We start from the raw sequence: 26133 nt of genomic DNA, 5'->3' as shown, positions 1-26133 counted from the left end.
TTGCTGAAATCAAGGTAGACTACATCCACTGCTCTCCCCCTATTCACCCAGCCAGAGACAACATCATAGAAGGCTACCAGGTTGGTCAAGCACGACCTCCCCCTTGTGAACCCGTGCTGACTACTCCTGATAACCTCCTCTTCTTCCAGTTGTCTGGAGATGACATCCAATACAAGCTGTTCCATCACCTTTCCAGGGACAGAGGTGAGGCTGACTGGCCTATAATTGCCTGGGTCTTCCTTCTTGCCTATTTTGAAGACCGGGGTGACGTTGGCTATCTTCCAGTCTTCAGGCACCTCCCCCGTCCTCCAAGACTTCTCAAAGATGACAGAAAGCGGTTCAGCAATCACCTCTGCCAGCTCCCTCAGCTCCCATGGATGAATCCCATCGGGTCCCATGGGTTTGTGAACATTGATGTTGCCTAGGCTCTCCTGGACCACCTCTTCCCTGACAGAAGGGAGGTCTTCCATTCCCCAGATCCTCTCACTAACCTCCAGGGTCTCAGATTCCAGAGGGGGAGCTTTTTCACTGAAAATGGAAGCAAAGAAGGCATTCAGTATCTCCGCCTTCTCAGCATCCCCTGTTACCAGAACACCCCCGTCACTTAGCAGGGGAGCCACAATCTCCCTAGTCTTCCTTTTACTGTTAATGTACTTGAAAAAACCTTTTTTATCCCCTTTGCCAGATTTAATTCCAGGCGGGCTTTAGCCTTTCTTGTCGCATCCCTGCAGACCCTGACAGCATTCCTGTATTCTTCCCAAGTAGTCAGACCCTTTTTCCACATTTCATGGGCCTTCTTCTTTCCTTTGAGTTTGTGCACGAGCTCCTTGCTCATCCACACAGGTCTCCTGCCACCCTTTCCCGATTTCTTCCTCACAGGGACGCACCGATCCTGAGCTTGGAAGAAGAGCTGCTTAAATGCCAACCAGCTCTCACAGGCCCCCTTGCCTTCGAACACCCTAGCCCATGAGACAGCTCCAAGTAGGCCCCGGAAGAGATCGAAGTTGGCTCGCCTAAAGTCCAGGATAGCAATCCTACTTTTTGCTTTACTTCTTCCACTCAGGATCTTGAACTCCACCATCTCGTGGTCACTACAACCCAAGCTACCCCCGACCTTTACTTCCCTGACAAGCCCTTCTCTATTAGTGAGAATAAGGTCCAGCAGTACCCCTCTCCTCGTCGATTCCTCAACCACCTGCATCAGGAAGTTGTCTTCAACACATTGCAGGAACCGTCTGGACCGCGCGTGCCTGGCCACATTGCTTTTCCAGCAAATATCTGGATAATTGAAGTCCCCCATAAGCACCAGCGCCTGGGATCGTGACGCTGCTTCCAACTGTTTGTGGAAGGCCTCATCAACCTCCTCCTCCTGATCAGGGGGCCTGTAGCACACACCCACAACCATACCAGCCATACCAGCCCGCCCCTTGATTCTTACGCACAAGCTCTCCACTGCTACACCACTCTCCCCCAGGTGGAGTTCAATACATTCAAGCTGCTCTCTTACATAAAGAGCAACTCCACCACCCCGCCTCGCCGGCCGATCTTTCCTAAAAAGCACACAGCCCTCCATGACAACATTCCAGTCATGCAAGCTGTCCCACCACGTCTCTGTGATCGCAATGAGGTCATAGCCATGTGACCGCACGCAGATCTCCAACTTGCTGTTTATTTCCCATGCTGCACACATTAGTGTATGGACACTTCAGGGAGGCAGCATTCCCCTGCCACACTCCATCCCCTCGAACTCCACCTCGTCACCCATCAAGTTCACTTTTGAACCTTGAACTACCTGAACCTCAGCAGTCCTCATTTTGTCCCCTTCCCCCTTCTTACCTAGTTTAAAGACCTTTCAGTGAGGCCCGCCAGCTCGTGGGCTAGGATCCTTTTACCCCTTGCAGACAGTTGAGCTCCATCTGCAGCCGTCATGCCAGGAGCTGAGTAAATTGCCCCATGGTCAAAAAAACCAAAGTTCTTCTGCCTGCAAGTGTCATGTGTAAGACAGTTCCAGCTTAAATAACCACATCGTTGAAACCAAAAAACAAACCAAAAACAAAACAACAACAACCCAAAACCAGAAGAATAGCCTTTGTTACATTTCCATAGGCAACAGGGTGAAATTGCTGCCTGCAGTGCTTGACATGCAGCAGCAGGGCTGCCCCACAGCAGTGCTCAGCTGTCTGGCTGCATGCTGTGTTGTCCCATTTCACAGTCCAGCCTTTCCTTGCCTCTGGCTGTCCCTTATTCCGTCCCAGTCTAGTGTTTGCCCACCCATAATTTCTTATTCCCATCGTTGCCAGTTTTGTTGTACCACACCCAAATTTGGTTATTTTGATGTGACTTTGTAGATAGATGTGACTGTATGTGCTGTTACTGGTAGGTCTACGTATGTACCATTGAAAGTGTAAGATTTCCTCCCCATGAGACTTCCAGAACTCCTCCAGCTTTCTCTGAAGCTTGTCTGTACTTCACATAACTCTCAGAGATCTGTAACTGTATTGCCATCTACTTGCATTATCTGTCACATCCGGCAGTTTTCTTATTTCCAGTGGTTTTTCACATCCTCTTCATTCAGCTTACTCTCAGCTCAAGGCCTCGTCATCTTCTGCAGCCGTAACGAGGCCCAGCTGACTGACAGACCCCTGTTGTTGCTGCCCCTGTGGAGCCTGTTATCTTGGCTTGAGCACCAGGGAGGTGAGAGGACCACTGTGCTTCATGTTGTGTGCACCAGCCCGCAGATCTCTCCCCTGCACATGTTCTTGTCTCTTAAGGGCTTCATGATAGATGGTGAGATGGAACACGGTCTGGAATCAGCCTATTGTCTCTTGCCTACCCATCATCCTCTTGAGGGATGATGAAAAAACAGCCACTGAGAGGTCCACCTCCACTGCCTGCTGAGTGCCTTTCCTCCTGTAGAAAAGAGGTGAAACCCTGCATTTACAATAGAATCTGCTATCTGGCTGTGGCCAGCACCGATTACACAAGTGCTATAGCTGGCAGACACTGTTGTGGAAGTGGATAGTGGGTCTCAGTGTGCAACACGAAGCACAGAAGTAACAGCTACTGCTGGGACAACCATGAGTAAATACAGAGTCAGCAAATGGAGTCAGACCAGGATGTAGGAGCCCAAGCCTGTGCCAGGGGAGCAGGGAGCTGCTGAAGGTTACTGCTTCAGTCATTAGAGCAAGGGACAGCTTCTGTTCCAGCAGTCAGCTGCAGTGAGAGTGGGGTTAGCACGTGTCCTGTGCACAGCTGCTGGTGGGTCTGGGGTGAAGGACTGCAGGTATGGCTGAAACTTATCTTGCTTCCCTTTAAAAGAGAATGCTTTTTAAATCCTTAAAAAACAAAAAATAGGCACATTTTTCCTGTGTGGGGGGAGGAGGTAGAATGAAGATCATATAAATTATTATATAGATTCTTTTTAATATAAAGAAACACCTAGATTTAATGAACAGTATTGGGTTCCAGTTCTTCATTCATAACTTCTCGCCAACTCTGACTATTAGCATGTCACTTAACCACTGTGTCCTAGTTTCACCATCTGTAAAACGCTTTTGAAAGTCATGGAAAACTGAATCATAGGTCTTTTCCATCTCTAGATTCTATTAGGTCATCCAGTCTGTCTATCTGCCAGTGTAAGTTTCCTACATTCACCAGTGTTTTTCCAGTCTGGGTTCTGTGTGCCAAGTGGTTGGGCTTCCACCAGTACCTATGGGAGATGAATTTGCAGACCTTTAGATCTCAGCATGAGGAAGCTCTTCTGATATTAACAAATATTGACACAAATATCTCAATTGGCACAGGTGTTGCAGTTTACTATATTTGACTTAGGGCATATGCTTTTGTAGAGTTTCAGAAATTCAATTTTCTTTAAGTTGGAACCTGCAGTATAGTGATATGAACAATATCTACACAATAACTATCAGAATAACTAGCTGTCTTTGTACGAAGTTTTCAGAACTATGAATACATGGAAGTTATTTGGGCTCTGTATTATCAGAAGTTAAACTGCTTTTAAAGTCACCATCTGGCAAACAACTGGTGTTTTGCATGATTTATTAGATGCAGTGACCTAGGAAGAAAAGGACAATACTTAGTGTATTTTACTGGTCAAGTTAACAGATTGTTTGTTTTGTAATGCAAGTTGTATATAATATGTATGTTAATGAAAAATTTGTCAGAGGTGTGTGTTTCATGAAATATCCAACTTCTAACCAACTCCACTTGCACAGGATTTTCATTCCTAATGGCATGCTAATTCCATTCTAATGGAAATTCTTAAGGCTGGAAATGGAAATTGCATCTTCATTATATCCACAAGAGGGAGAAGGGAGAGCTCTTTGTTGTTTTCTTGGGTTGTTGTTTTAATTTCAAATTCAATTTCGTGGCTTAACCCTATATATTTGTGTATGTCAATAAGAAAATATATTATTTGCATAAGCAACATCAAAAATTTCTGTACATAACAAATGATCTTCTTCCTTTACGAAATCAGTGGAGGATACCGTGAAATAATAGTACTGGTAAGGAAGATAAGCCTTAGAATAGTAAAGTCTGATCATAAAAGGAATAAATATGTCTTTCATCCACAGGAAATAAAGCCGGACCAAGTTACCAGACTTGCACTTAGGAAAGAAGTTAATTTTGAAAGTATCTGCAGAAAAGTAAGGTTTGCTGATTTTGTTGCTCCTTATCTGTGAGTGTGAGAAAATGTTTGAGCCCCTAATGATGATGTATTTAAGTTACGCGTGTGTATGAGTGGGGTTATCTGCATTTGCATAGTGTGTGATGTACGTTATATTGGATCTTAACTATAAATCTTTCTTTTGTTTCTAAAGTCATCACTCCAACAGGGCACGTCTGCAAAAAACTGTATAGTTATTTTAGCACGAGTGGCTTTTCATTAAGGCTGGTGGGCTAACATCAAGCAACAGGAATTGCATACCAGGAAGCACAGTTTTTATAAATAGGCTAGTCGTGTTTTCTAGTACATTTACATGAGTTAGTTAATGTAAATAATTACACTTCCAACAACAGATGAAAATAAGCTTTATGTACTTGAGAGGAAGAGAGAAGTTTATCCATGTGAAAAGGACATTAGCCTGAAATAAAGGTGAAATTTTAATGCAGCCATTTCAACACAGTGTTTCTCCACTGTCCACTGACTCAACTATTAACTAACTAGTAATAACTGGAGGGGATAAAATGAAGACGCTGTAAAGAGCAGAAAAAGGTAGCCTTGTAAGTGATTTGTTGCAGAAACGATCTTATAAAGCGACTTCGAATCAAAAATATCAGTAAAACAAACAGTAGGTTTTCCTCCAAATCCTCCTCAATTCTTCTGGATGGGCAGCTGAGGGCTGTGGAGCATCTGCGATCTGCAAAACACATCATGCACAGTCAAAGTTTTAATGCAGTGTTTGATCATTTCCTCCTATAGTGATGTAATTACACTCTATCAAAGCATGGCCATATGTGGTGCAGCTCAGTTGTTAGCATAGAATGCAACAGGATATCATTGAAGCAAAATGAAATTAGTATACTAGAGAGTATACTAGAGTATACTAGAGAGGTCACAAGATGGATCTTATTGATGTATGATAACTGTTCCAAAAGTAATACATCTTATTTTATTCTGTTGGCCCGTGACAGCAGGGGCAGATATGGTGGACACAATTCTGCCCCTCTGCTGCTATCTATCATATGTTCAGTGCATCAGCTTTGTTCTGACTGCTTTCTCAAGAATAGAAGTCCCAGAATGAAATACTTGATTCAGTTGTTTTGAAGGAGTTTATAAGTTTATATATTTGGAATTGCCTAAGAGGACAGTTTTTCAGTTGTCAAGAATACGAAAGGGAGTATTGGTAGTCTTACCAGTTCATTTTATCTATCCATTTCTTTTCCTAGAAGTTCTTCAGATATAAGCAGATTATAGTAAAGGATAGGAGGTGGCTATGAAATTTTCCTAGCCCAGGATATTTCTCTTAGGTAATAGAATTCTTGTTTTCATAGTCATGGCTAACTGTATATTTTCCAAATTTAATTAAAATTGGCTTTTATTTTGCCACAATCCTTGAAAACATATAATGCAGGTGTCTTGATGGACTTGTTTTGTTTTTTAAAATTCTTATTTGTGTCACTTTCTGCTGCTAGTAGGATTTTACAGCAGTATGAAAGACTTAATCTCACCTATTATAATGAATGAGTCTCATTTTAAAATAAACAAGTGTTTGGGTGAGTTCTGATGCTGTTTTAAACCAGCAGTTTAACTTCACTGTTGTAGTTCTCATAACAAGTGGTAGCTGAGCCACTGAAACCACTGGCTGGCCATAGCATTCCCACTGCTGAAGGGAGTATTTTTTGCGTGCTTTAATAAAAGTTAATATGTCAATGTATTATTTCATCTTTTCCCACAGTTAGTTATTAATAATAACATTTGGGAAAAAAAATCTATCTCTAGCAGTATTCTTTAGATCCCGTGAAATGTCAACCGTACTGTTTACCTTTTCATTAACTTCAGTTTTGAAATATTTGAAGCAAAACATCCTGTGGCTGTTTTCATTTTCCAAATAGGTTTGTTTTCACTGATAAAAGGCAATCTGCTTTTAATTCACTGTGGAATGCTGAATATTAGTTTTGCATAGTGGATGTGTAGTCAAGATATTTGTTTAATTCCTTCTGCCCACTGAGAGTTTATGTTCTATTACTATTTTTCCGCATATTTTTTTCAGAATAAGATAGGCATACTTTTCTATTTAAAAAGATGTTTTCTGGGTTTCATTTATAAAATTTATAAAAAACATCACAGGGCTAACACATTAATATAAGAGAAGCAGCAGTGGGTGAGCTGTCCTTCGTGCACCTCTGCTGAAATTCTTTACATCCATTTTGAGTATTGTTGCAGCTGGCTCAATTGCTATTAACAGATGGTAAACTCTGCTGTAAAGACGGTATTAAATGTTGCCATGTGACTGCAGCTGGACTTTATTGTTGGTGCTTAGTCACAGCTGTTGAAAATGGAACCTTTATTCTCTAGATTCTCATTGAGCTTTTCTACAGGTTCTGAACACAGTTCTGTGCTGTCTGCAACAGACACATTTGCCAGTTGTTAGTATTGAAGAACACGTGGCAGACCTGCTGTCTAATTTTTTAAACAGATTTCCATCTGTGTAGCATTTTAATGTGGTTACTGTAGCATGTGTCCCTGAGCTGTTCTGGGAGCCTTGGATCATCATTATTGTGCTCCAGAAGCTAATGGTAAAAAAGTTGTTCATTGCAAGATTGAGAGCAGACAAAGGCCAAGCACCTTTGTTTCACCGAAGCTATTCTATCAGACTGCCTCTCTGCTGCCATTTGTCACACAGCAACAACATGGAATGGAATACTGGGGAGGAGGTTCAACCTATACTGCTGTACCACCAACATTTGCTTCTGTTGTAGTGGACCAAAATCTTAAAACAGCAGGCATTTCTTTCAGAGCAGCCCTCATAGAACGGACATCTAATGCATGGCCATAGGCAATATGCCAGAATTCATCTGAGCAGCATGGTATGATTTTGATGACTGAAAGTCTAGGTTGCCTGATGAGAATGGCTGTACTTAAGATGATTATGCAGGAATGACATTAGTGATGTCTTGGTGTACATATTTTAATGGTTACTCCAAGGTTATAATGCTATAGTTGAAGTTTGGGATGTTATTTTGAAGGTGAGTGAATTTAACATCCGTTGCCTATATGAGTTTGTGTCCCACCCCTCAACATGTATCTCATCTGGAACCAAAAAAGAGTAAGGGTAGGGTAGTCACAGTGCTCGTAAATTTACCATGACAGTGCAGTCTGTTGGAAGCATTTTATGAAAGGCTGTGATATTAGAGGTATTAATCAATGTACAGCATTACAATTGCTAAATAGCTATTTGGAGCACGAGGTTCCTCAGATTGTATCAGAAAATGGTAGTCTTGGATTACGAGACATGAGTAGGACATGGTTACACAACAATAATAATTATTCTAAAAAATACTCTTACCTTTAAAAACATAAATTTCCTTAGCAGGAAATTTTAAAGATAATTCAAGTACTTTTTAGCTTTGTGACATAGAAAGAAGGGAAGATGGCGTTTCTAAATCAAGCAGAATTTCAACCAAATAGCTGCGTCCAAGGACGGACAGTCACATCTGTATTTTCTATCTCTGAAAAATAGAAAGGTTTCTATTTGAGTTGATGTTAATAAATGTACTTCTTTGATCTTGGCTTTAATTTATTAAAAAAAAAAAAAACAACACGTACTTTTTAATGAAAAATATATTTTAAAATGTCACTATTCTCTTGAATTTAATCTGAGGAAATGCATTAAATCATGAAAGGGGCCTGATGCATAGTCCTGTGCAGTTTAATTGAAGACTTTCTGTTAACTTCAAAGGCTTTGGATCGAGCACAAAATAGTTGCTGTCTTTTTGGGCTCTGGGGGATTTTTCCACAGTCCCCTCCCTTCTCTCTTTTCCACCCTTCGCCTTTATCCCCCTTCCTCTCTCCCCTCTACCCCCCTAAATGTTCTACTAGCCACAAAACAGTCTGATTAGGATAGATTCATGTATTGATACAAAACTTCTGTTGCTGGTGCTAGTGCCTTTAACAGCATAACTAGATAATTACTTATGTGGATTTTTAACATTCTTTGCTTATGAAACTATTTTGCTTGCAATCCATAAACCATAGAGAAAGGGCTACTGTATGAATCAGTCTTTTGTGTAATACTGATGTGATGGTTCATTGGCTTTCTGTAATATACTTATCATTAATTTTGCACTTAGCTGTTTTGTGGTTTGATTTTGGCAATCTTGCAAGAAAACAGCTGGTGTTCTTGAGGGAACCATGAATATTTTCCCTTAAAAAAAAACAAAAAAAAAAACAACTGAATTCTGGTTGTTAGCACTCTTGTAATTAGAAATTGTGTGTAGACAATCAATGTGTAATTATAATAGGAATAAATTAATGATTATTTAATCTGTTTCGGAAGACTTAATGATCATCTGATAATACCTCTCCTTTTCTTCATTGCTTTTAAGTAACAATATGATCAACTTCAAAACAGTTTTAGGAACCCAGAATAGTTGTTAACCATTTTTTCTTTGGGATGAACACACATTACCTCGTGTATATGAAGATTCCATTCCATTCCTCAGCACTGTTTATGCTGAGTAGTATAAACAATACTTCTCCACCTTAGGCATTATGTCGCAGGTCCTTTGTTATTTTGGTATGGAAAGACAGTGATTTGGATAGCTGTTACCAATTTCTTTATGCAACAGTTACATTTGTCAACATCATTTGTTTTTTGGCAGTGCGTTCCATTTATTTTAACACTGCTCAATAGGACTGGATTGATGCTGGGAATCAGTGTTGCAGTGCTGGATTCTTTCTGTCTCCAGCATTTTGATTCCATCTGAATGGAAGTTGCACTGAATGTATGAAACCACTGTTTCCTGAGAGTTTTCCATGTCAAACACCAGATATTAACTCTAATAGAAATGTCTGTGGTCTTTCTAACAATACTGATGTAGAATTTTGCATTCAGTGATGAATATCACATTTGGTTGTAAATACTTTCTCTGTGTGAGTGATTATTGGTTGTTGATGTTTTGTTGTTTGTTTTTCTCCTGAGGCTTCTCATCTTCCAAATTCAATTTCTTGAACTATGAGCTGTTCAGCATAACTTATGTATGTATAGAGAGACGTGTATATGTATATATATATCATTATACAGATAATTATTATTCATATAAATGTATTTATAGTATATAAATGTCTTTTCTGATGTAAATGAAATGCTTAGCATTGTGTAATCTTCTCTGTTTTGGAGTCTAGATCCCACTGATACGGCTGCAGTCAAAGTTTTGTCAGTACAAAACTGTCTGTTTTCTTAACAAATCTTTCTCCAGTCTTTCCCACTGACTTCTCCACTAATTTTCCTTCTGTCTGTTTGCCCAACCAGTGCCAATCTCTTCCCAGAAGCCCAGTGGGAGAACTCAGTCTACTGTTTATGCCACACTCTGTCCATTTCCTTCCCTGGTTAGCCATTCTTTTGCCTGCTAGGTCCTTACCATTCTTACTCTTTGTTAATTTCTGTCTTCTCCATTAGCCCCTTTTCATTCAAACTGGGCTGCTACCTGCTTGCCACACTAGAGTCACCATTTGAGAGTAAGGAGATAGACTGGACAAAGTTGGCACTATGTTCAACACCAGAGCAGCACATGCAGTGATCTGTTTAGTGACAGCCTGGATTTTGTCTTCTCTCAGAACAATATTTTTAATGTTCTGTATTGAAACGAAACAATAGCAGCTTTGGCAGTTTCTCATTGTGAGGCGTTATACTCCTGACATGAAAAAGCTGCCTTGTGTCAAATTTTACTTTACGAAGCCAAGGATCTATTAAGATGTGATCTTTAGGAAAGACTCAGTCCCAAAAATGATTGCTTTTGATTGGAATTAGTTTGTTTCAACCATTTGGCATTTCAGAGCAGAATGTGGATAGGCATATTGTTATCAACAGAAATCAGAGAGAAGTCAGTTCACGTTGTTCTAATCAGTGTTTGGCTTTTATCATCCAGGTAGTTTAGTCACAGTGAATGCACTTACAAGAGCATAAATGGACAGAAACATACGTGGGGAAGCACAGTGTTTTTCAGCTCAGTTTTCCCTGTTACAGTGATGATTCGATGCATACAGCTTTGTATACACACAGCTGTATTTTTTCATTGCCAGAATATGACACAGTATATGTAAAAGCACATGCAACTCTGAACTTTTGTTCTTATTTTAAATGAATATTTAAGTTATATGCATAATTTTTTATGGGGCATGAGTAATGGGAAGAATTGAGTAAAGTGTTCAAACAAATCTTGTTTTTATGTTTTCCTTGAAGAAAATGAAAGTATTATAACAACAGATTCTCAAAGCGTGGTAGGCTTGATACTGAATAAAAGAATGTCAAATCAGTGATGTCAGAATTTCCATAATATAATTTTCAGAAATACTTCTTAGGCATGCATGGAATGCGCAAGTGGCAGGCGGAGATCCAGAACCTCAAAGCGTGCATGAGATAGTGGTATAGAAAGGAGAGATTTAGGTGTCAGAGGAACTGAGGAGCCTTCAGACATGAGAGAAGACAGGATGAGAAAGACTTACTAATCAAAATTGAGCCTGGCTGGAGGAAGACTGCATTCCTAGAAGAGCATCTGATTCACAGTCATGTTATCAGTAGGGAGTATTCACAATTTTTCAGAATCTCTCTTGAAGGCCGAAGAGGGAACAGCTCAATGCAGTGAATAACAAAGGCAAATCAGGCTGCCTACAGTACCAGTTGGTTACCATCTTCAGTACTAAACTACGGAGAGAGAGTATGCATTATAAATGCTTCTATACCAGTCTCTGAAGCCTGAGAAAATAATGGGTGATCATGGAATACCTGACATCCAACATCATCACAGATACAGTTGGTATTTTTTTAACCAGATTAACCAGTCTTCAAAATAATTAATGAAAGGTACCACCTTTAAAAGGGTAACAGACAGATTTGTGTGCGTGAGAATGGCACTGTGTTGTGAACAACTGTGTTTTCAGTATAACTGCATAAAAATGTGACAGGAACAGAGAAACTCTCACACGTTGCATGATTGATAGTCACCTCTGTAATAAAAGTTTGGTGCTGGTAGTGTCCTGCAACTTGTAGTTAGAATTATGACAGCAGAAAGTGATGTCAGAATATAGAAGCTGCAAGTCTACAGCTGGTAATCGTGAGAGATTTCAGTTACCCCTAACTAATTTGATTACTAAAGACAATCTCTGAATTGCATTCCTTATGGATTCATAGGGAAGTAATCAATTTCCAAAGTTAACCCACACAAAGGGGTACAGAAGAGGATGGTCTTAACCAAATGAGGAAGCCCTACCTTGCCATTAATCTGCTAATTCTCTAGATACTGGGACCCAACTTCAGACAATGTTGATGGAGATGGCCTTAAGAGTGTACAGTTCTATTTGTATGACAGCTCTCATCTGAGTAGCAGAAATCCAAATCAGTGTTGCTATCAGTGAGGGAAATGTTCCTAATGATGGAAAAAATTCAGTGCCTTTCAGTCTTGTTTTAAGAAACACCATGGCACAGAAGGTAAGTGAGAGGATGTAAGATACAGCACACATGAGCTGGAGTCTTTCATTATTTCTGGTGCTTATAGAATTTACTGTGTTAAAATGTGTTTAGTGTTGTGTAAATAATTGTAATTACCTATGTTAAAGACTAACATAGCTAATCATATTTACAAACAGAAATGCTCTTTCTGTGTACATGCTTTGAAGAGTAACTCAGAATTGCATGGCAAAATTAGAATAAAATGACATTTCTGATATTTCTAAAAAAAACAGCTGTTTTGCTTTACTGTTTTTACTTTTAGAAATGCAAAAATCTTTTTCTAATTGTATATCATAGAGAAGTAAAATATAAAATTATCGCTTCTTCACTCTTTCTTATGCAGATCATTTTTCAAGTGCTGCATCTCAGAACTAAGGAATTGACAGTTATAAAAATTTGAGAAATAGAGCAATTACAGAATTAGGAGGATTCTTGCAGCACAACGTGAGTCTGCAGCACTGGAAAATTCTGTAAAAAGTGCTGAAGGCACTATTTCTTGAAATTTTTGAACTTGAACAGTAGAAATGGAAAAAGAAAATTGAGCTATTAGAATTCTCTTTAAAGAAACTACTCATTTATTAATAGTATGTAGTAAATAGCTACATTTAAATGTTTCAGTGAGGTAAAATGAAAACATAGGTTTGCAGTGTATTGCTCCTCAGTGGCAAGATTATGAGTGTGTGTGGGAAATGTGATGTAACTAGTAGTTTACTGAAAGTATAATAGCATTGCCTTTAAGAGATGTTGGCCTAGTCTTTCTTTGTTTTGGAACATAAATAATTGTGTGCTGATTGAAAGGGCTGAGTGATTACACAGTCAGAAAGTACTTTTTTGTCAGAGTGGCAATAATGTAATGACCTTGAAGGCAGTCGAGCCTCCAAGCACGAAACTGATTTTTCTGCATGCTATATGGTGAAATGCCTTCTAGGAAAAAAGGAGTGTTCAGGATTTGTGTTTGTTCTGCATTCATCATCTGCTGATATTCTCAAATAGTATCAGGACTTCCTGTGTATCCGATATGTGATTATGAGTAGAGTAAATTCTGAATGCATATACTCCCTCAATAGACTTAATGACAGAAAATCTACGTTTTGATACTAAAGAATCAGTATGTTTATCTCAGATGTTTAATCGTTTTTCGGTGAACTGAGTTTGTGCATCCACTTTTTTTTTTTTTTTTTTTTTTCCTCTCCAGAAAGTGGCTGAAAAACATTTAGATTGAAAGATAGCTGTTTTCAGTTGTGTACAAAAATTTTCATGTGAGACGCCAAGAGACTCTATCTTGTTTTAAATAGCATACAGTAACTGATATGGCCTACTCCTGGTCAGTATGTGAAGTTTTTATGAAGTCTTTATGTCTCCTGTACCTCCAAATCCCTAGCTCTCAGTAGTCCACATCCTCAGTGATGGCTATAGACATAAATACATGTCTCCTTCAAGTCTTATCTGAGGACTCTGAACTGACAATTTTCAGTTAGGTAATTCTGAGTTCCCCAGTGGTAATGCTTCTATATGTGGTAGTCTGAGCAAGATGAAGATTTTCAACAGGAATAATTCTTTTACATCATCATCAGAAGTTATCTGAAGTGCAAACAACAAATTTAGGGCTTGGTTTCAACTTTTAGTTTTGTGTGCTTTAAAATAGGAAGTTCTCAGCAGTGTCTGCTTTCTCCAGAGATTCTTTGTTATAAACTCTCCTACGTAATGCTTACATATATGCTGCTTTTTCAGCCTGCAGCGGACAGGAGATACTTTGAGGTTTGAGCTTCTATCTTGCTATGGAATATTGTAAGGGTGTCTTAGGATTATATCTCTGTAAGTTCTGTGCAGATTTCAACTCCAGACTGACTTTGTAAGGATACCAGTGGATATCTCGACTCTGAAAGCTAAGTGTCATCCAGGGCTGAATAGTGTGATCTTCTTGGCCCATTAAGTGGTTTCAGTAATGTAGAGCTCATACCTGTATCTTGCCAATGTGTTTGCTGCCATCTGCTCTGTGCATCTTTGGACTTGCTGTATATATACACATATATATATGAGCACATATATATATGTGTGTGTGTGTGTCTGTATATATATGTTACTTGTTTAACATTCCATTTTCAGATGATTGGCCAATTTAACTCTTTGTTGAGGATTAGTTAACTGTCTGCTTTAAGCTTCTGGACTCCCATTCTAGAAGCTCAGCTACAAGTAAATGATTTCTCAGCTTTTCAGTATACTTCACTTTTCTGAAAATGTCATTTATGGCTTCAGATCTGCAAATGTATCCTGGGCTCCATCAGCAGAGGGTTGGCCAGCAGGAACAGGGAGGTGATTGTCCCTCTCTACTCTGCTCTTCTGAGGCCCCATCTGCAGTACTGTGTCCAGGTCTGGAGCCCCAGTACAAGAAAGAGAGGGAGCTGTTGGAGAGGGTCCAAAGCAGGCCACAAAGATGATCAGAGACACAGCACCTCCCCTACGAAGACAGGCTGAGGGAGCTGGGTTTGTTCAGCCTGGAGAAAAGAAGGCTGTGACCTGATTACAGGGTGACCTGATTGCTGCCTTTCAGTACCTAAAGGAAGCCTACAAACAAGACAGGAGTCAACTCTTTGAAAGTTAACAGCAGGACAAGGGGAAATGGTTTGAAGTTGAGGGAGGAAAGATATAAGTTGGATGTCAGGGGGAAGTTCTTTACAGAGAGAGTGGTGAGGTGCTGGAACAGCTGCCCAGAGAGACTGTGGATGCCTCGTTCCTGGAGATGTTCAAGGCCAGGTTGGATGGGGCCCTGGGCAGCCTGGTCTGGTATTAAACGTGGAGGTTGGTGGCTCTGCCTGTGGCAGGCGGTTGGAGATTCATGATCCTTGAGATCCCTTCCAACCCTGGCCATTCTGTGATTCTGTATGAATTTTGTAGCAGTGACCTTTCTCTTTGTATTGTTCAACAGCTACCTCCTCTTATCCACAACTCATTCCATTTCTGTTCCCCATGAAAAGTACATTTTTTGCTTCAAGTTACTTCATGTTTTACTTTCCGCTTTAATTCCTCATCGTTGTTGATTCTTTTTCTTCTCCTTTGGCATCTATTACTGCACCGTGTGCCCAACAGTGAATTGCACTGCCATAAATGGAGGATGTGGGGAAAGGCATTGACACAGTACTAGCTTTGCGACCTCTTTAATTATCTTTAGAAATTGACTTCTTTTCCTTCAAAAACTTGTTTATTGTTTGTGTGGTAGGCCAGATTTATAGGATTATACACACATTCTTCTCAGTCTTGCATCAGAGCTAGCAGTATTTGAGTTATCCTACATTCTTGCTGTTTCATCCCACATCTAGAGTCTACACCTGTTCAGCAGGAGAAGATAATTAACAGTCCTTGCCTGTTTTATTCTGGATTTCTTGTTCTAACTTCTCTTTATTGAAGCAATCATAGAAGATGGGAAGAATTAGTTGTAGATGAAATACATGATTTGTACTATGGCACATCTGAGGTTTATTCCAAGCTCTGCTGTAAATTACAGCGGAGATTAAATACTATTTCTTTTTTACCATTTCCCAGTGTGAAAAAATGTGTGATTACCTCACAGTTGTACAGTCAGCTAAATTAGTTGTGACAGCTTAATCCAGAGGAATGCTATTGAATCTTCTGAACTCCAGCTAAATTTGATCTTGAAACACATGCAAAGTGCTGTATTGGGCTTCTTAAAGGGCCTTCAGACTTTGTTCAACGCTTGGACTGTAGTTCTAATACGCATATCAAAGGATCACAGAATTGTAGGCTTCCAGAGATCGAGTCCAACGCCCCTGCCAAAGCAGGCAAAGAACTACTTTTGTTTGTTTCTTCCGTATCTTATTCATATTTTACAGAGTGTGATGATGTTACAGACAAGTTTATGCTACTCCTCTTAGTAGGAAGGAAAAAACAAGATGAATTGGATATCGGTAAATCTAAATGAGCAGATTATGGGAAAAATAATAACTTTGATTCGGAAATACAGAAGTAGCTAGGGCAGTATCAACAGCTCAGCACTAGTTAGGGGATCTTGATGCTTCTCCCCAAAGCTGGATTCAAAAGTTTGTAGATATCAGTGATGAGCTAACAGTCAATTCATCTGGCATCAATGCAAGTTCAGCTGAATTCTCCAGACTTCTCACTTTTACTGTGCATAGTTTGCAGATAAGCGAATATTATCCAGGGTACCAGGTGTTGTCATGAGTATTCATGTCTATTGGTGCCTGCAAGAAAAATAAATCTCCTAATATTTTTATGGTTAAATTAAAGCAATAACAGAAAAATGCTAGCCAATATAAACTGTGACAAGTGGTGAAAACAATAACAAGACATCAAGGGATGTTTTAAGAGAAGTTGTTCTATTTTTGTCCTGTTGTTCCGCTACAAGACATTACTTTACTCTGGTTTTTGCAAAGGCTTTAGATCTGTTAGCGTTTACACTTTATCTTCAGGTGGAAATTTTTCATCAGGCAATCTATAAATAGTCCAATCTTAAAAAAAAAAAAAAAAAAACTTTGAAATTTGTGTGAAATTTGTGAGATTCATATAGAATTAATTGCCATAAGAATTTCCCACCTGTCTTGTTGTTCAGCTTGTGTATCTACTTCAGAAGAGCTGTACCATCATTTTGATGTTACTTGAAAGATTGGATTGAGTAGAAGCTGGTTAAAAATTGGATAAAATCTGACAATTTCTGATTATCTTTTTCCAGCACAGTATTTAGTGGTGACGTTTCTGTCCTGTGCATAGTACGTGATTATTCCCTGCTGTTTCTTTAGGAGGGTCACTCTCTTTTGAACTCTTGCCTTGCCTAATGAAGATGTGTTTCCTGCCTTCCCTAGCTGATACAGGCTGCTATCAGTGAAGTGGGGACACAGCCACAAACTCATGCTGTCAGGAGCTGTGAGCTAACATGGCCACAACAAGTGGTATCCCGTTGCTTCTCTTGCCAAAATCTTCAGGTTTTTTGATGGCCACAAGTCACATATCAGATTTCTTACAGACATAAAGGAAGAGGGAGAACTAACAGCATTTCAGTCAGAAGATAATTTTGCTTAGTGATCTTATTCCAAAGCAGTGATGGGATGGACTTGGATGGCAGCCATGTTCTAACACCTTCAGCCACCCTGTGACTCTACATTAACCACACTCTTCCTGCTGTTGTGAAAGACAGCTGTGACTTGTTAGAGCTGTGAGAGCAGTATGTGGAGTAATAGGTTTTCTGTTGCTCTTGGGAGGGAGAAAGTTCTTGTTTAAGCTGCTATAAGGGGTATTTCAGTTACATCTTCTTTTGGCCCAGAACTTTGGATTTTTTTTATGTTTAACCTGGTTAGCATTATCTTTTCCTTTCGTTCTTTTTCCTGAGATCAGGCTGCTGTTATGGTTTAGACTGCACTTCCAGTTAATTTAGAAACCTCAGTCAGACATGCTTCAAGTTTATTTTTTGTGTCATAGGTTTAGCAATGTACTGTATACTGTACGCTCATCCAGAGGGTTTCTGGCTGTCTCCATCTAAGTATCATAGCAAATCATTTACAGGGACTGATATAAGCCCACCAGGCACTACCTGTCTGTCAGCACTGTCCTTTGACCTAGTAGAAATTCTAGTTAGTAGTCTTCTAGTATTAATCTTGTTTTAAGCTACCTGTAGTTTCTCATACAGAAATCAATTAAAAGATAAAGCTATGGCCTCTTCTCTATTTTTTATTACAATTGTAGCACAAGGTAAAACCAAAAGGAATTTTGAACATGATGAGTGATAACAATGAAGCAATAATCAGAAGTCAGCATATCGTGTCCCCGAGTTGATCCTACATTCCTGCTGCTTAATTCTTCTTGAAGAAAGAAGAAAAGAAGAAGAAAAGAAAAAAGCATGCTAGCAAGGCATTGCCTTTAACAGCAGCAAATCCCATCTCTACCAAGAGACTCTTTCTCACTTTATTTCCTGCATTGTACAAGGCAGGTGCTAGCCACACAAATTCTGCCTGACATTCTCATCCAGCTGCTTCTTTTGACCCAGTGTTGCCAGCCCTCAGAGTCATTCCTTACTTTTCCTGACCTCTGTGCAGCACATTTCAAAACTTGTAGTGTAAATCTGCTTTTCATTTTAACATATATAATGTATAACATATATAATATGATTATTCAGTGCTCGGTTGCTTTGTTTATTTTGCTGTGCCTCAGTTGGAAATTGAATGAGGCAGAGCATTCTTCTGGAAATTCTTATCTGAAAAAAATGAAGTAGCACAAGATAATACAAGAATAGCAGGAACCAGTGAAAGCAAGTGTTTACAAAAGCAAACATAGTGTGGGGAGGTGAGGAGTGGGAATATTATGTACATTATATATACATAGTTCTTGCTATAGATACAGTAGGTACTTTATGGTTTTTTTTCTCTGCGAAGGCTTTATATACTGGAAAATAGTTGAGGAAAAATAAATTGAGCATTGGATGTGCCAAAAAATAGAAAAATGGGAATTTTTTAAGAATGTGAATGTCATATTATATGTTTGTTGGCTGCTGTCTCACAGTGTGAGTAGCATTTGTGAAGTATTTTGCTATAAGGAAAAAATGTGGTTATTCCATATGCATTGGCATGTATATGCTTAAACCCTTTCTATAAATATTTGAATTAAAAGACACCAGATGTTGCACAGAAGCTGCTGCTGCTTTATGAACTTCATGGTATATTCTTTCAAAACCCACAGGAATTAGCTGAGGGGAAAAGTGTATTAATTAAGTTCTGAAATACATTTTCCAGCTAGACAAAAATCTCCAAAGAAAATAGTCTTTGATCTCCAGAAATGTGAGCTTGCTGTCCCAGGAATCTGGTGGCAGCATGCTGCACTGTCACAGGGGAATCAAAACCCAGACTCAGAGTTCTCTGAGCTCTTCTAGCTCTGAGAGTAAGTCTGGGAGCAACACAGTCTTTGACCCTTGGTAGTGGACTCATCTTTTTACTCAAATTCTCTGGCCGGTTGTCGTAACACTGTGGACAGTCAACAGGAAAGATATTTTTTCATTTTATCTTTATCTGAACCAATAATACTGTATTAGCAGGGACTTGGTGAGGAAGATATATTGGGATTCGCCGATGCTCTGCACTTCAAATTAAAATCTGAACAGACAAAACAAGAATGTGTTTTTTAAGCTACAGAACTGCAGCAAGTTAGATTTGCTTGGAATTGGTTGAGGAACAAGCTTTACATTTTGCATACCAATTGCATGTTTCCATATTTGGAAGTAGTAGATCTGCTGTAGCTGTAATGCCTTGGTTATATTAAGAAACTTAGCAGGAAGATGTAAGATTCCAAATTTCAGGATCTGCTCTGTTTTCTTCAGACCTAAAGCACTGAAAATGACTCTCCAGCTGTAGTGGTTGGCAAGTCATGCCTCTGTCTCTACTCAATGAATACATGGCTATCCATATTAAGTGGCATAAGTGCTGGAAGAAAAGGTGCATACAAGGCTAGTAAGATTCTCTGATGAAGATTCGTATATCAAACAGTGTACTGGGTAGTGTCTGTACGTGTGATGATTGGACCCCAGCCAGCAGCCAGGCACTCACCAGCTTGCTTGTTCTTCCACTCCTCCTACCTAGCAGGATGAGAGAGACTCAGAAGAACTAAAGGGGTAAAACTCACGAGTTGAGATAAAGGAAGCTTATAAATGAAGTAAAACTGTGCATTAGCAAAGGAAAATATGGAATTTATTCACTACTCCCAAGCAGCACGCAGAACCTCAGTCACATCCCAGAAAACAAGCCTTCTACACTCTTAAAGTTGCTTGGGGGAAACTGATGGAATAACAACGAATGTCCTCCTGCCTCCTTTCCTTGAGTGTATGTTGGTGAAAATGACTTAATACAGCATGGAATATCCTTTCAGTGGATTTGTTGTCAGGTGTCTCTACTGTCTTTCCCTTCCAACCTCTTCTGCCTTTCTCTTGAGAGAGAAATGAAGAAGGCCTTGAGTAACAAAATCATTGGTGTGTTATCAACTTTGATTTAGTTGCAAATCAAAGTACAGAACCGTAATGGCAGAAATAGAGAAAGCTAACTTCATCCCAGGACAGACCCATTACAATCTCCCACTGCCTATTCCATACTTTTACATCACACTCATATGCTACATTAATTATTCAGTACATCCTTATCAGCTACCCCCAGCCTGCTGCCCTCTGACTGTATGCAGAGGTATTATTTATTCCCTTGAGCTGTGAACCACCTCCATCAACTGTCCCATGAATTCATTCAGCCGTTGTCTGGGCTCCATCTCTAGTGGTGGCTCAGACCAGGAAGGGCATTGTGCTGAAATGCCACAGCCTGCTCAGGCAGGACCACTGGGCACTTGCCCAGTTCTTTGTAAGCCTCATCATCCGTTGGTTGAGGTGGCTTTTGCCATGAGTACATTCTGTGACGCACAGCTCAAATCATGGGTTACAACAGTTTATAAATACATCCATACAGTACCACTAGGAAGAAGGTGTTTTTTTTTTTTCTTTTCTCACAAGTTCTGCTGCAGCTGTAAATAAATCTTTATAGTGAGCTCGTCTGCACACCACAGTTCTTCCCTCTCAGGTAAAACCAAGACAAGGCTGTCCTTTAAAAAGTCTCAGATCTCTCTTGTTTTGTTCTTGAAGCAGAGTCATGACAAGAGCCTGAAAATACAATAGCTAGTACCAGTGAATTCTAGATGAATTCAACAGTGAAAGCAATTCCTGCTTCTCTCCTTTTTCTTCAGATTGAAGCATTGAGATCATATTTGGTCTTTGAGCCAGTCTGTGTAATTCTGTTGTTCTACCACATTATATTTGAGGGAGTTTGTCCTTGCCTCTACATCACATTTAATGTATAACACTTCGATACCTGTTATGAGATTTTCCCACACTAATGGTACTTCTTACAAGCTGCTCCATTCTGTCATGTCAAACAGCTTCTACCAATACAGTGCTAATTTCTGCTTTCATCAAAATCAAGGGATTCATCAACTTACTTTACACCTATAAGAAACAGAATGTAAAATATTCCAGAATATATATGGCAGAAACAGAATATAGAATGTGATTAGTTCTTTTAAAGTAAAAATTGTATTATGCCTCTTCAGTACATGATAAATTGCAGAATTACATCTGTTGTGTTTCTGACAGGTTTTTGCAATCAGATTTTTCCTCAGAATTATGATAATACAGGAAAGCTAAGAAATACTCAAATATTATATTGTTATAACCTTTTCTTCTTGTTCATTTAGTATTCCAGAATCACATTAATATGCATAGTAGCATGACCTATCCTGTAAGTATTATTCCGCTTATTTTATGTATTTTATTTTTTATAGCCAAAGTCCACTGCAAATGAGCGAGCTCTTGCAAGACTTGCAACACACCCCCTTCTGAAACCCAAAATTGCTGAACTTAAAGGTATGAAACAATGTATTAACTTATTTTGACTTAGTAAATTGTCCGTGTGCCACTTTACTCATGTTAACTCCTGTTATGAACAACCACTGTTGAAGGAAAAGTATACCAGCCCTGTAACCAATTTGACAAGCTACAGTACCACAAGTTGCCACCATGGGTTTATGTGTGGTAGTACACCATATGGCATACTAACTAAGACTGAACTGGCAACGAGCAGATACTAAGGAAAAAGAAGCATTATAACTTCAAGGTAACTAAAAGAACCATGGAGTCATATCACAGAATCACAGAATGGCTTGGGTTGGAAAGGACCTTAAAGCCCAGTCCCCAGCCTCTGCCATGGGCAGATTGCCACCCACCAGATCAGGTTGCCCAGGGCCCCACTGAATCTGCCTTGGGCACCTCCAAGGATGGGGCATCCATAGCTTCTCTGAATAGTTCCAGTGCCTCACCACCCTCTGAATAAAGAATTAATACCTAACATGTAACCTGAATCTCCCCTCTCCTAGTTTAAAAATGTTCCCCCTTGTTGTACCAGGTCTACAAGTCACTTTTTTAAGCTTCCCTAGTTCAACCCAGTTTCAAAAACAGCATGTCTAGGTGGTAATGATTTCAGATTGTTTTCCTCACTTGTTGATGCTGTACTGCAAAGCATTATTTGCTCCACCTATTCAGTGAAAGTTTGATAAAAGCATTCAAAATATGTTCACTCAGTGCAATAAATTTAACTTAGAAAAATGTTTTATTTCATTAAAATAGCTTGTGTACTTAATTCAAGTGTAGCAGTAACAAATTACTTTTCTTCTACCCCTCTTGTAGCTGCTGTAAAAGCTTTTAAGGATGCAAGACAAAACCCAGGTAAAGCCAATCCTTCAGAAAAGAAGCCAGAAGCTCAGCCTAAATCAGCACAAAATTTGAATGAACATGTTCTTAAACTAGTTCAAAATCGGCAAGGATTTGAAGATAAAACAAAAATGAGTGTGAAAATGGGAACTGTAGGAGGAGCTGATAAACTCAGTGAGAGTGAACCTGAACAGGAAATTATGGAAGTGGAGAGAATTCCAAAAGAGTTTTCGTCTCAGACAGTAGAAATGCAAGCAATCACTCAGACAGGAAAGAAACTTGTCTGTAAAAAAAGGAAAGAAAATGTGAGCATGAACAAATTAACTGCAATGAAACAAATAATTAGGGATGATAGTGACCTGGAACAACATAGTGAAGAGGAATACTTTGATGATAGTACTGAAGAGAGGTTTTATAATCAGACATCAAATTCTGATAGTGATAGCAATGATGATTTCTTCATTGGCAAAGCAAAAAGAAAGAAGAAAACAGCAGCAGTTAATGATGTTTCTTCAGTAAAAGAAAAGAATACACTTCAGAAAAACATACTGAAGGAAGAAAAGAGTACAGTATCTGGAACAATGCAGAATTGGATCATGGAAGGAAAACCACATGATAAAGCTGGGAAGCTGGAATCAATGTTCTGTACTTCTTTGTCTACCTGCAATCAGAAATCCCAAAACAGAAGGTAAACCTTTTCCTCTTGCTTTATTCTTCACTATCTCCCTCCTTTCTATAAATACAGCAATGACTGTATTTATAATTTTTTGTAGCAGTTACCAAACAAGGAGAATTTCAGTCAATTACAGCTCAGAATGCTTTCATGTAAACTACTCTGCAGTCTCCTTGTGCTTTTGTGATGTTTAGAGATTTTTCACATTATAATAGAGATACTCACATCAGCACTGGCATACATTTAGGATTCCTAAAACTGTATACGAATCTAATCAGTATTGAAGTACTTCTTTTTTAATTCCTTGATTAACAAAGAATAAAAACAATACGTGATTTTTACCTACGATGCTTGAAAAGTCATTCCACAAGTGTTTTAGTGAAGTCAGTTCTCCATTTGTGTATCATCTTAGAAATTTCTTGAGTAATGCTGAATTGTATTTTTATTTTCAGAAACACAAAAGACCAACCTGTCAAAAACAGACAAACAGGTATGTACTACTTAACCTGGTACAGTTGTGGGAACAAAGATAACTTGAGATTTTCTTTCCTCTGGTATATAATATTGCTAGGCTCTTTTTTGTTTGTTTGTTTCAATTTTCTGGCATGTATTTTGACAAATGTTAAAATTATCAGGTTTTCTAGCTTTCACTTTGATTTGTGGATTTTGCTTGCTATTTCTTATTTTTGCACATTAATGGATAAAGACAGATGCATACAGGAAAATGCTTTTCTGTTTGTGTTTACCTTGAGCAGTTGATGTTATCTGTGCACAGGTAAGCGTAAACAGATTACTGTATTTAACACATAGTATATCTTGTGAGTAGTATTTTTAATTTCTCTGTATTTTTTTGTATGTATGTTGCTCTGGAAGTCATGTCTCTTATTTATTTCCATGGAAATTACCACAGATAGAAAAAGCATAATGAGACTATTTAATAGAGCAAATTCTCAGCTACAAAAATTCTTTCAACATAGTCACCACCATCAGCTGTGGTAGTATATGGTATCTGATTCCACACAGGAATTTGTTAAGTCATGGGGGTCTTTTCAATAATAATGAATTAAGTTGCATAGTTCCTGACTGACTTACTGTGAAGAAAAAAGTTAAGTCTATGATGAATATATGTCTGCATATATTTTCAAAATGATCTATCATAATAAATCTTAAACTGTACTGTAGCTTACCAAGTGACAACTGATGGGGCTGGAAGGTGAGAAAATCTTACTGTGAACATTCAAATGAATATGTACTCCATGGCTAATTAATAGGTTACTGAAAATGTCTACAAATTTGAGGTTGTTTTAGCATATTTTTATGAAGGTTCATGATGTACTTAAAGTTTCATGCTATGCTTCTTACACAGCTCTTCTTAAAAAGGAACCACAGCCCAAAAAACAATCATTTGCAAAAACCTCCATTCTTAAACATGATGGTAAGAATCCACGTTTGGAGCAGCCTCTTCATCCTTCATGGGAAGCAAGCAGGAGACGTCGGGAACAAATGTCACAAATTACAGCATTCCAGGGCAAAAAGATTAAATTTGAAGACTAGATTGTATATAAATTGATTGTAAAATATGATTATTATAAATTTGCATCTTACAGTGTTTTTGTCAGTGGTGAAAACTGGAATTTGAACAATTCTTGGTAGTGTAGACAGAAAACAATGTAGAAATCTTCACTTAAATAATATTTTACATTTCTCAAGAATTTATGCCCATTAATCCATGTTTGGGTGTCTTGATAATTCCAATTCCATAATGCCACTGTTTACAGAATACGCCCCACCATGACTGAATGGATTTTAAGAACATCATCTGTACCATGTAGGAGTAATACAGATTCTCTGAAGTTTTATTTTTGTAAAAATGTACTTTTAATGTACTTAAGGACTGGATCTAAAGTTATAGGTAAGAATACCACTACTGAAGTGATAATCCTAGGTCTGTATTATCAAATAACATCTTTGATGAGGAAAAGAAATCTCTTAAACTTGAACAGACTTTACAAATTCATGAATGTGTCAGTTAGGTATGAAAGCCAATTAGTAATGCACATGTTCTGGGTAGCAATAAAATACTGGCCTGTTAAATTGTGGTCTTTGTTGTTCTTGGGTTATACTGCTGCTTTGAGATACTGAGTGTCTTTAATACTCCTGCCCTGGAGATTGTATCTGAGTGGTCTGCGTTTCTTGCACTTGTACAGTTAGAAATCATCTTTCTTATTAGATGTTGTTGATAGTTAAACAAATATAATGTATATAAAAAGATGCTGTTGGACAAAAATCTTTAGTTATTTAGAATGTTTCTTCAGGGATGTTTTCTGCAGCTTAATTGAAACAAGTCAAAAAGAGGGATGCTGTATGTATAGGTTTAGTGGAAGCAGGCAGTGGTACATCATTCTAAGATTCTCCTGTCTTCTGGTGTTGTAGCTCAGGGACTTATTGTGATGTGGTAGTTTACTGTGTTTAATAATCCTCAATAGATATCTCTTCCGCAGATTTGTCTACTGTAAAATCCGTTACAACTTGTGTAACCTCTCATCTCTTGGAGAAGTCTGTCCTATGTATTGAACTCTGTGAAAAAGCAATCTGTTTTCCTACATGTTAAGCTGCAACCTGATATGTTTAAGTGCTTATAATGGTGAGAAAAGAATTTTTTTAACCCTTTGAATGTCACTTTGGATAGGGAAGGAGATGTTGGGGAGAGCAGTGGATGTTGTTTATCTCAACTTTAATAAGGCTTTTGTTGTTCTTTCCCATGATATCCTTATAGACAAACTGCATCAATATGGACTACATAAATTGATAATGAGGTGAACCAGAAACTTGCTGACCTGCTGAGCTCCAAAGGTTTTGAATAGCACATAGCCAACATAACTGAAGAGAGGTAACTAGTGGTTCAGTACTGAGCTTAGTAGTATTTAACATCTCCATTAATGAACTGGATCACAGGACAGAGTGCATATACACAACTGGCAGGAATGGCTTATAATCCAGATGGTTGTGCTGCCATT

General features: G+C 38.7%; 1 protein-coding gene across 3 annotated transcripts in view; it reads left to right on the top strand.

Annotated features, from left to right (window-relative positions):
* SRFBP1 (serum response factor binding protein 1) overlaps positions 1–25210 on the top strand; it is a 63174-nt gene extending 37964 nt beyond the window's left edge. For all 3 annotated transcript variants that reach the window (XM_052700606.1, XM_052700605.1, XM_052700607.1), the window contains 5 exons: positions 4593–4664; positions 21519–21600; positions 22420–23131; positions 23569–23606; positions 24483–25210. In XM_052700606.1, coding sequence (XP_052556566.1) covers positions 4593–4664; positions 21519–21600; positions 22420–23131; positions 23569–23606; positions 24483–24670 — 1092 coding nt within the window. In that variant the 3' untranslated portion in view covers positions 24671–25210. The remainder of the gene's footprint in view (positions 1–4592; positions 4665–21518; positions 21601–22419; positions 23132–23568; positions 23607–24482) is intronic.
* Positions 25211–26133: the final 923 nt, after the last annotated feature.

This window comes from Tympanuchus pallidicinctus, unplaced genomic scaffold, assembly GCF_026119805.1.
Source record: "Tympanuchus pallidicinctus isolate F22 unplaced genomic scaffold, pur_lepc_1.0 scaffold4, whole genome shotgun sequence".
Taxonomy (NCBI): Eukaryota; Metazoa; Chordata; class Aves; order Galliformes; family Phasianidae; genus Tympanuchus; species Tympanuchus pallidicinctus.
This window is presented reverse-complemented; position numbering and strand designations above follow the sequence as displayed.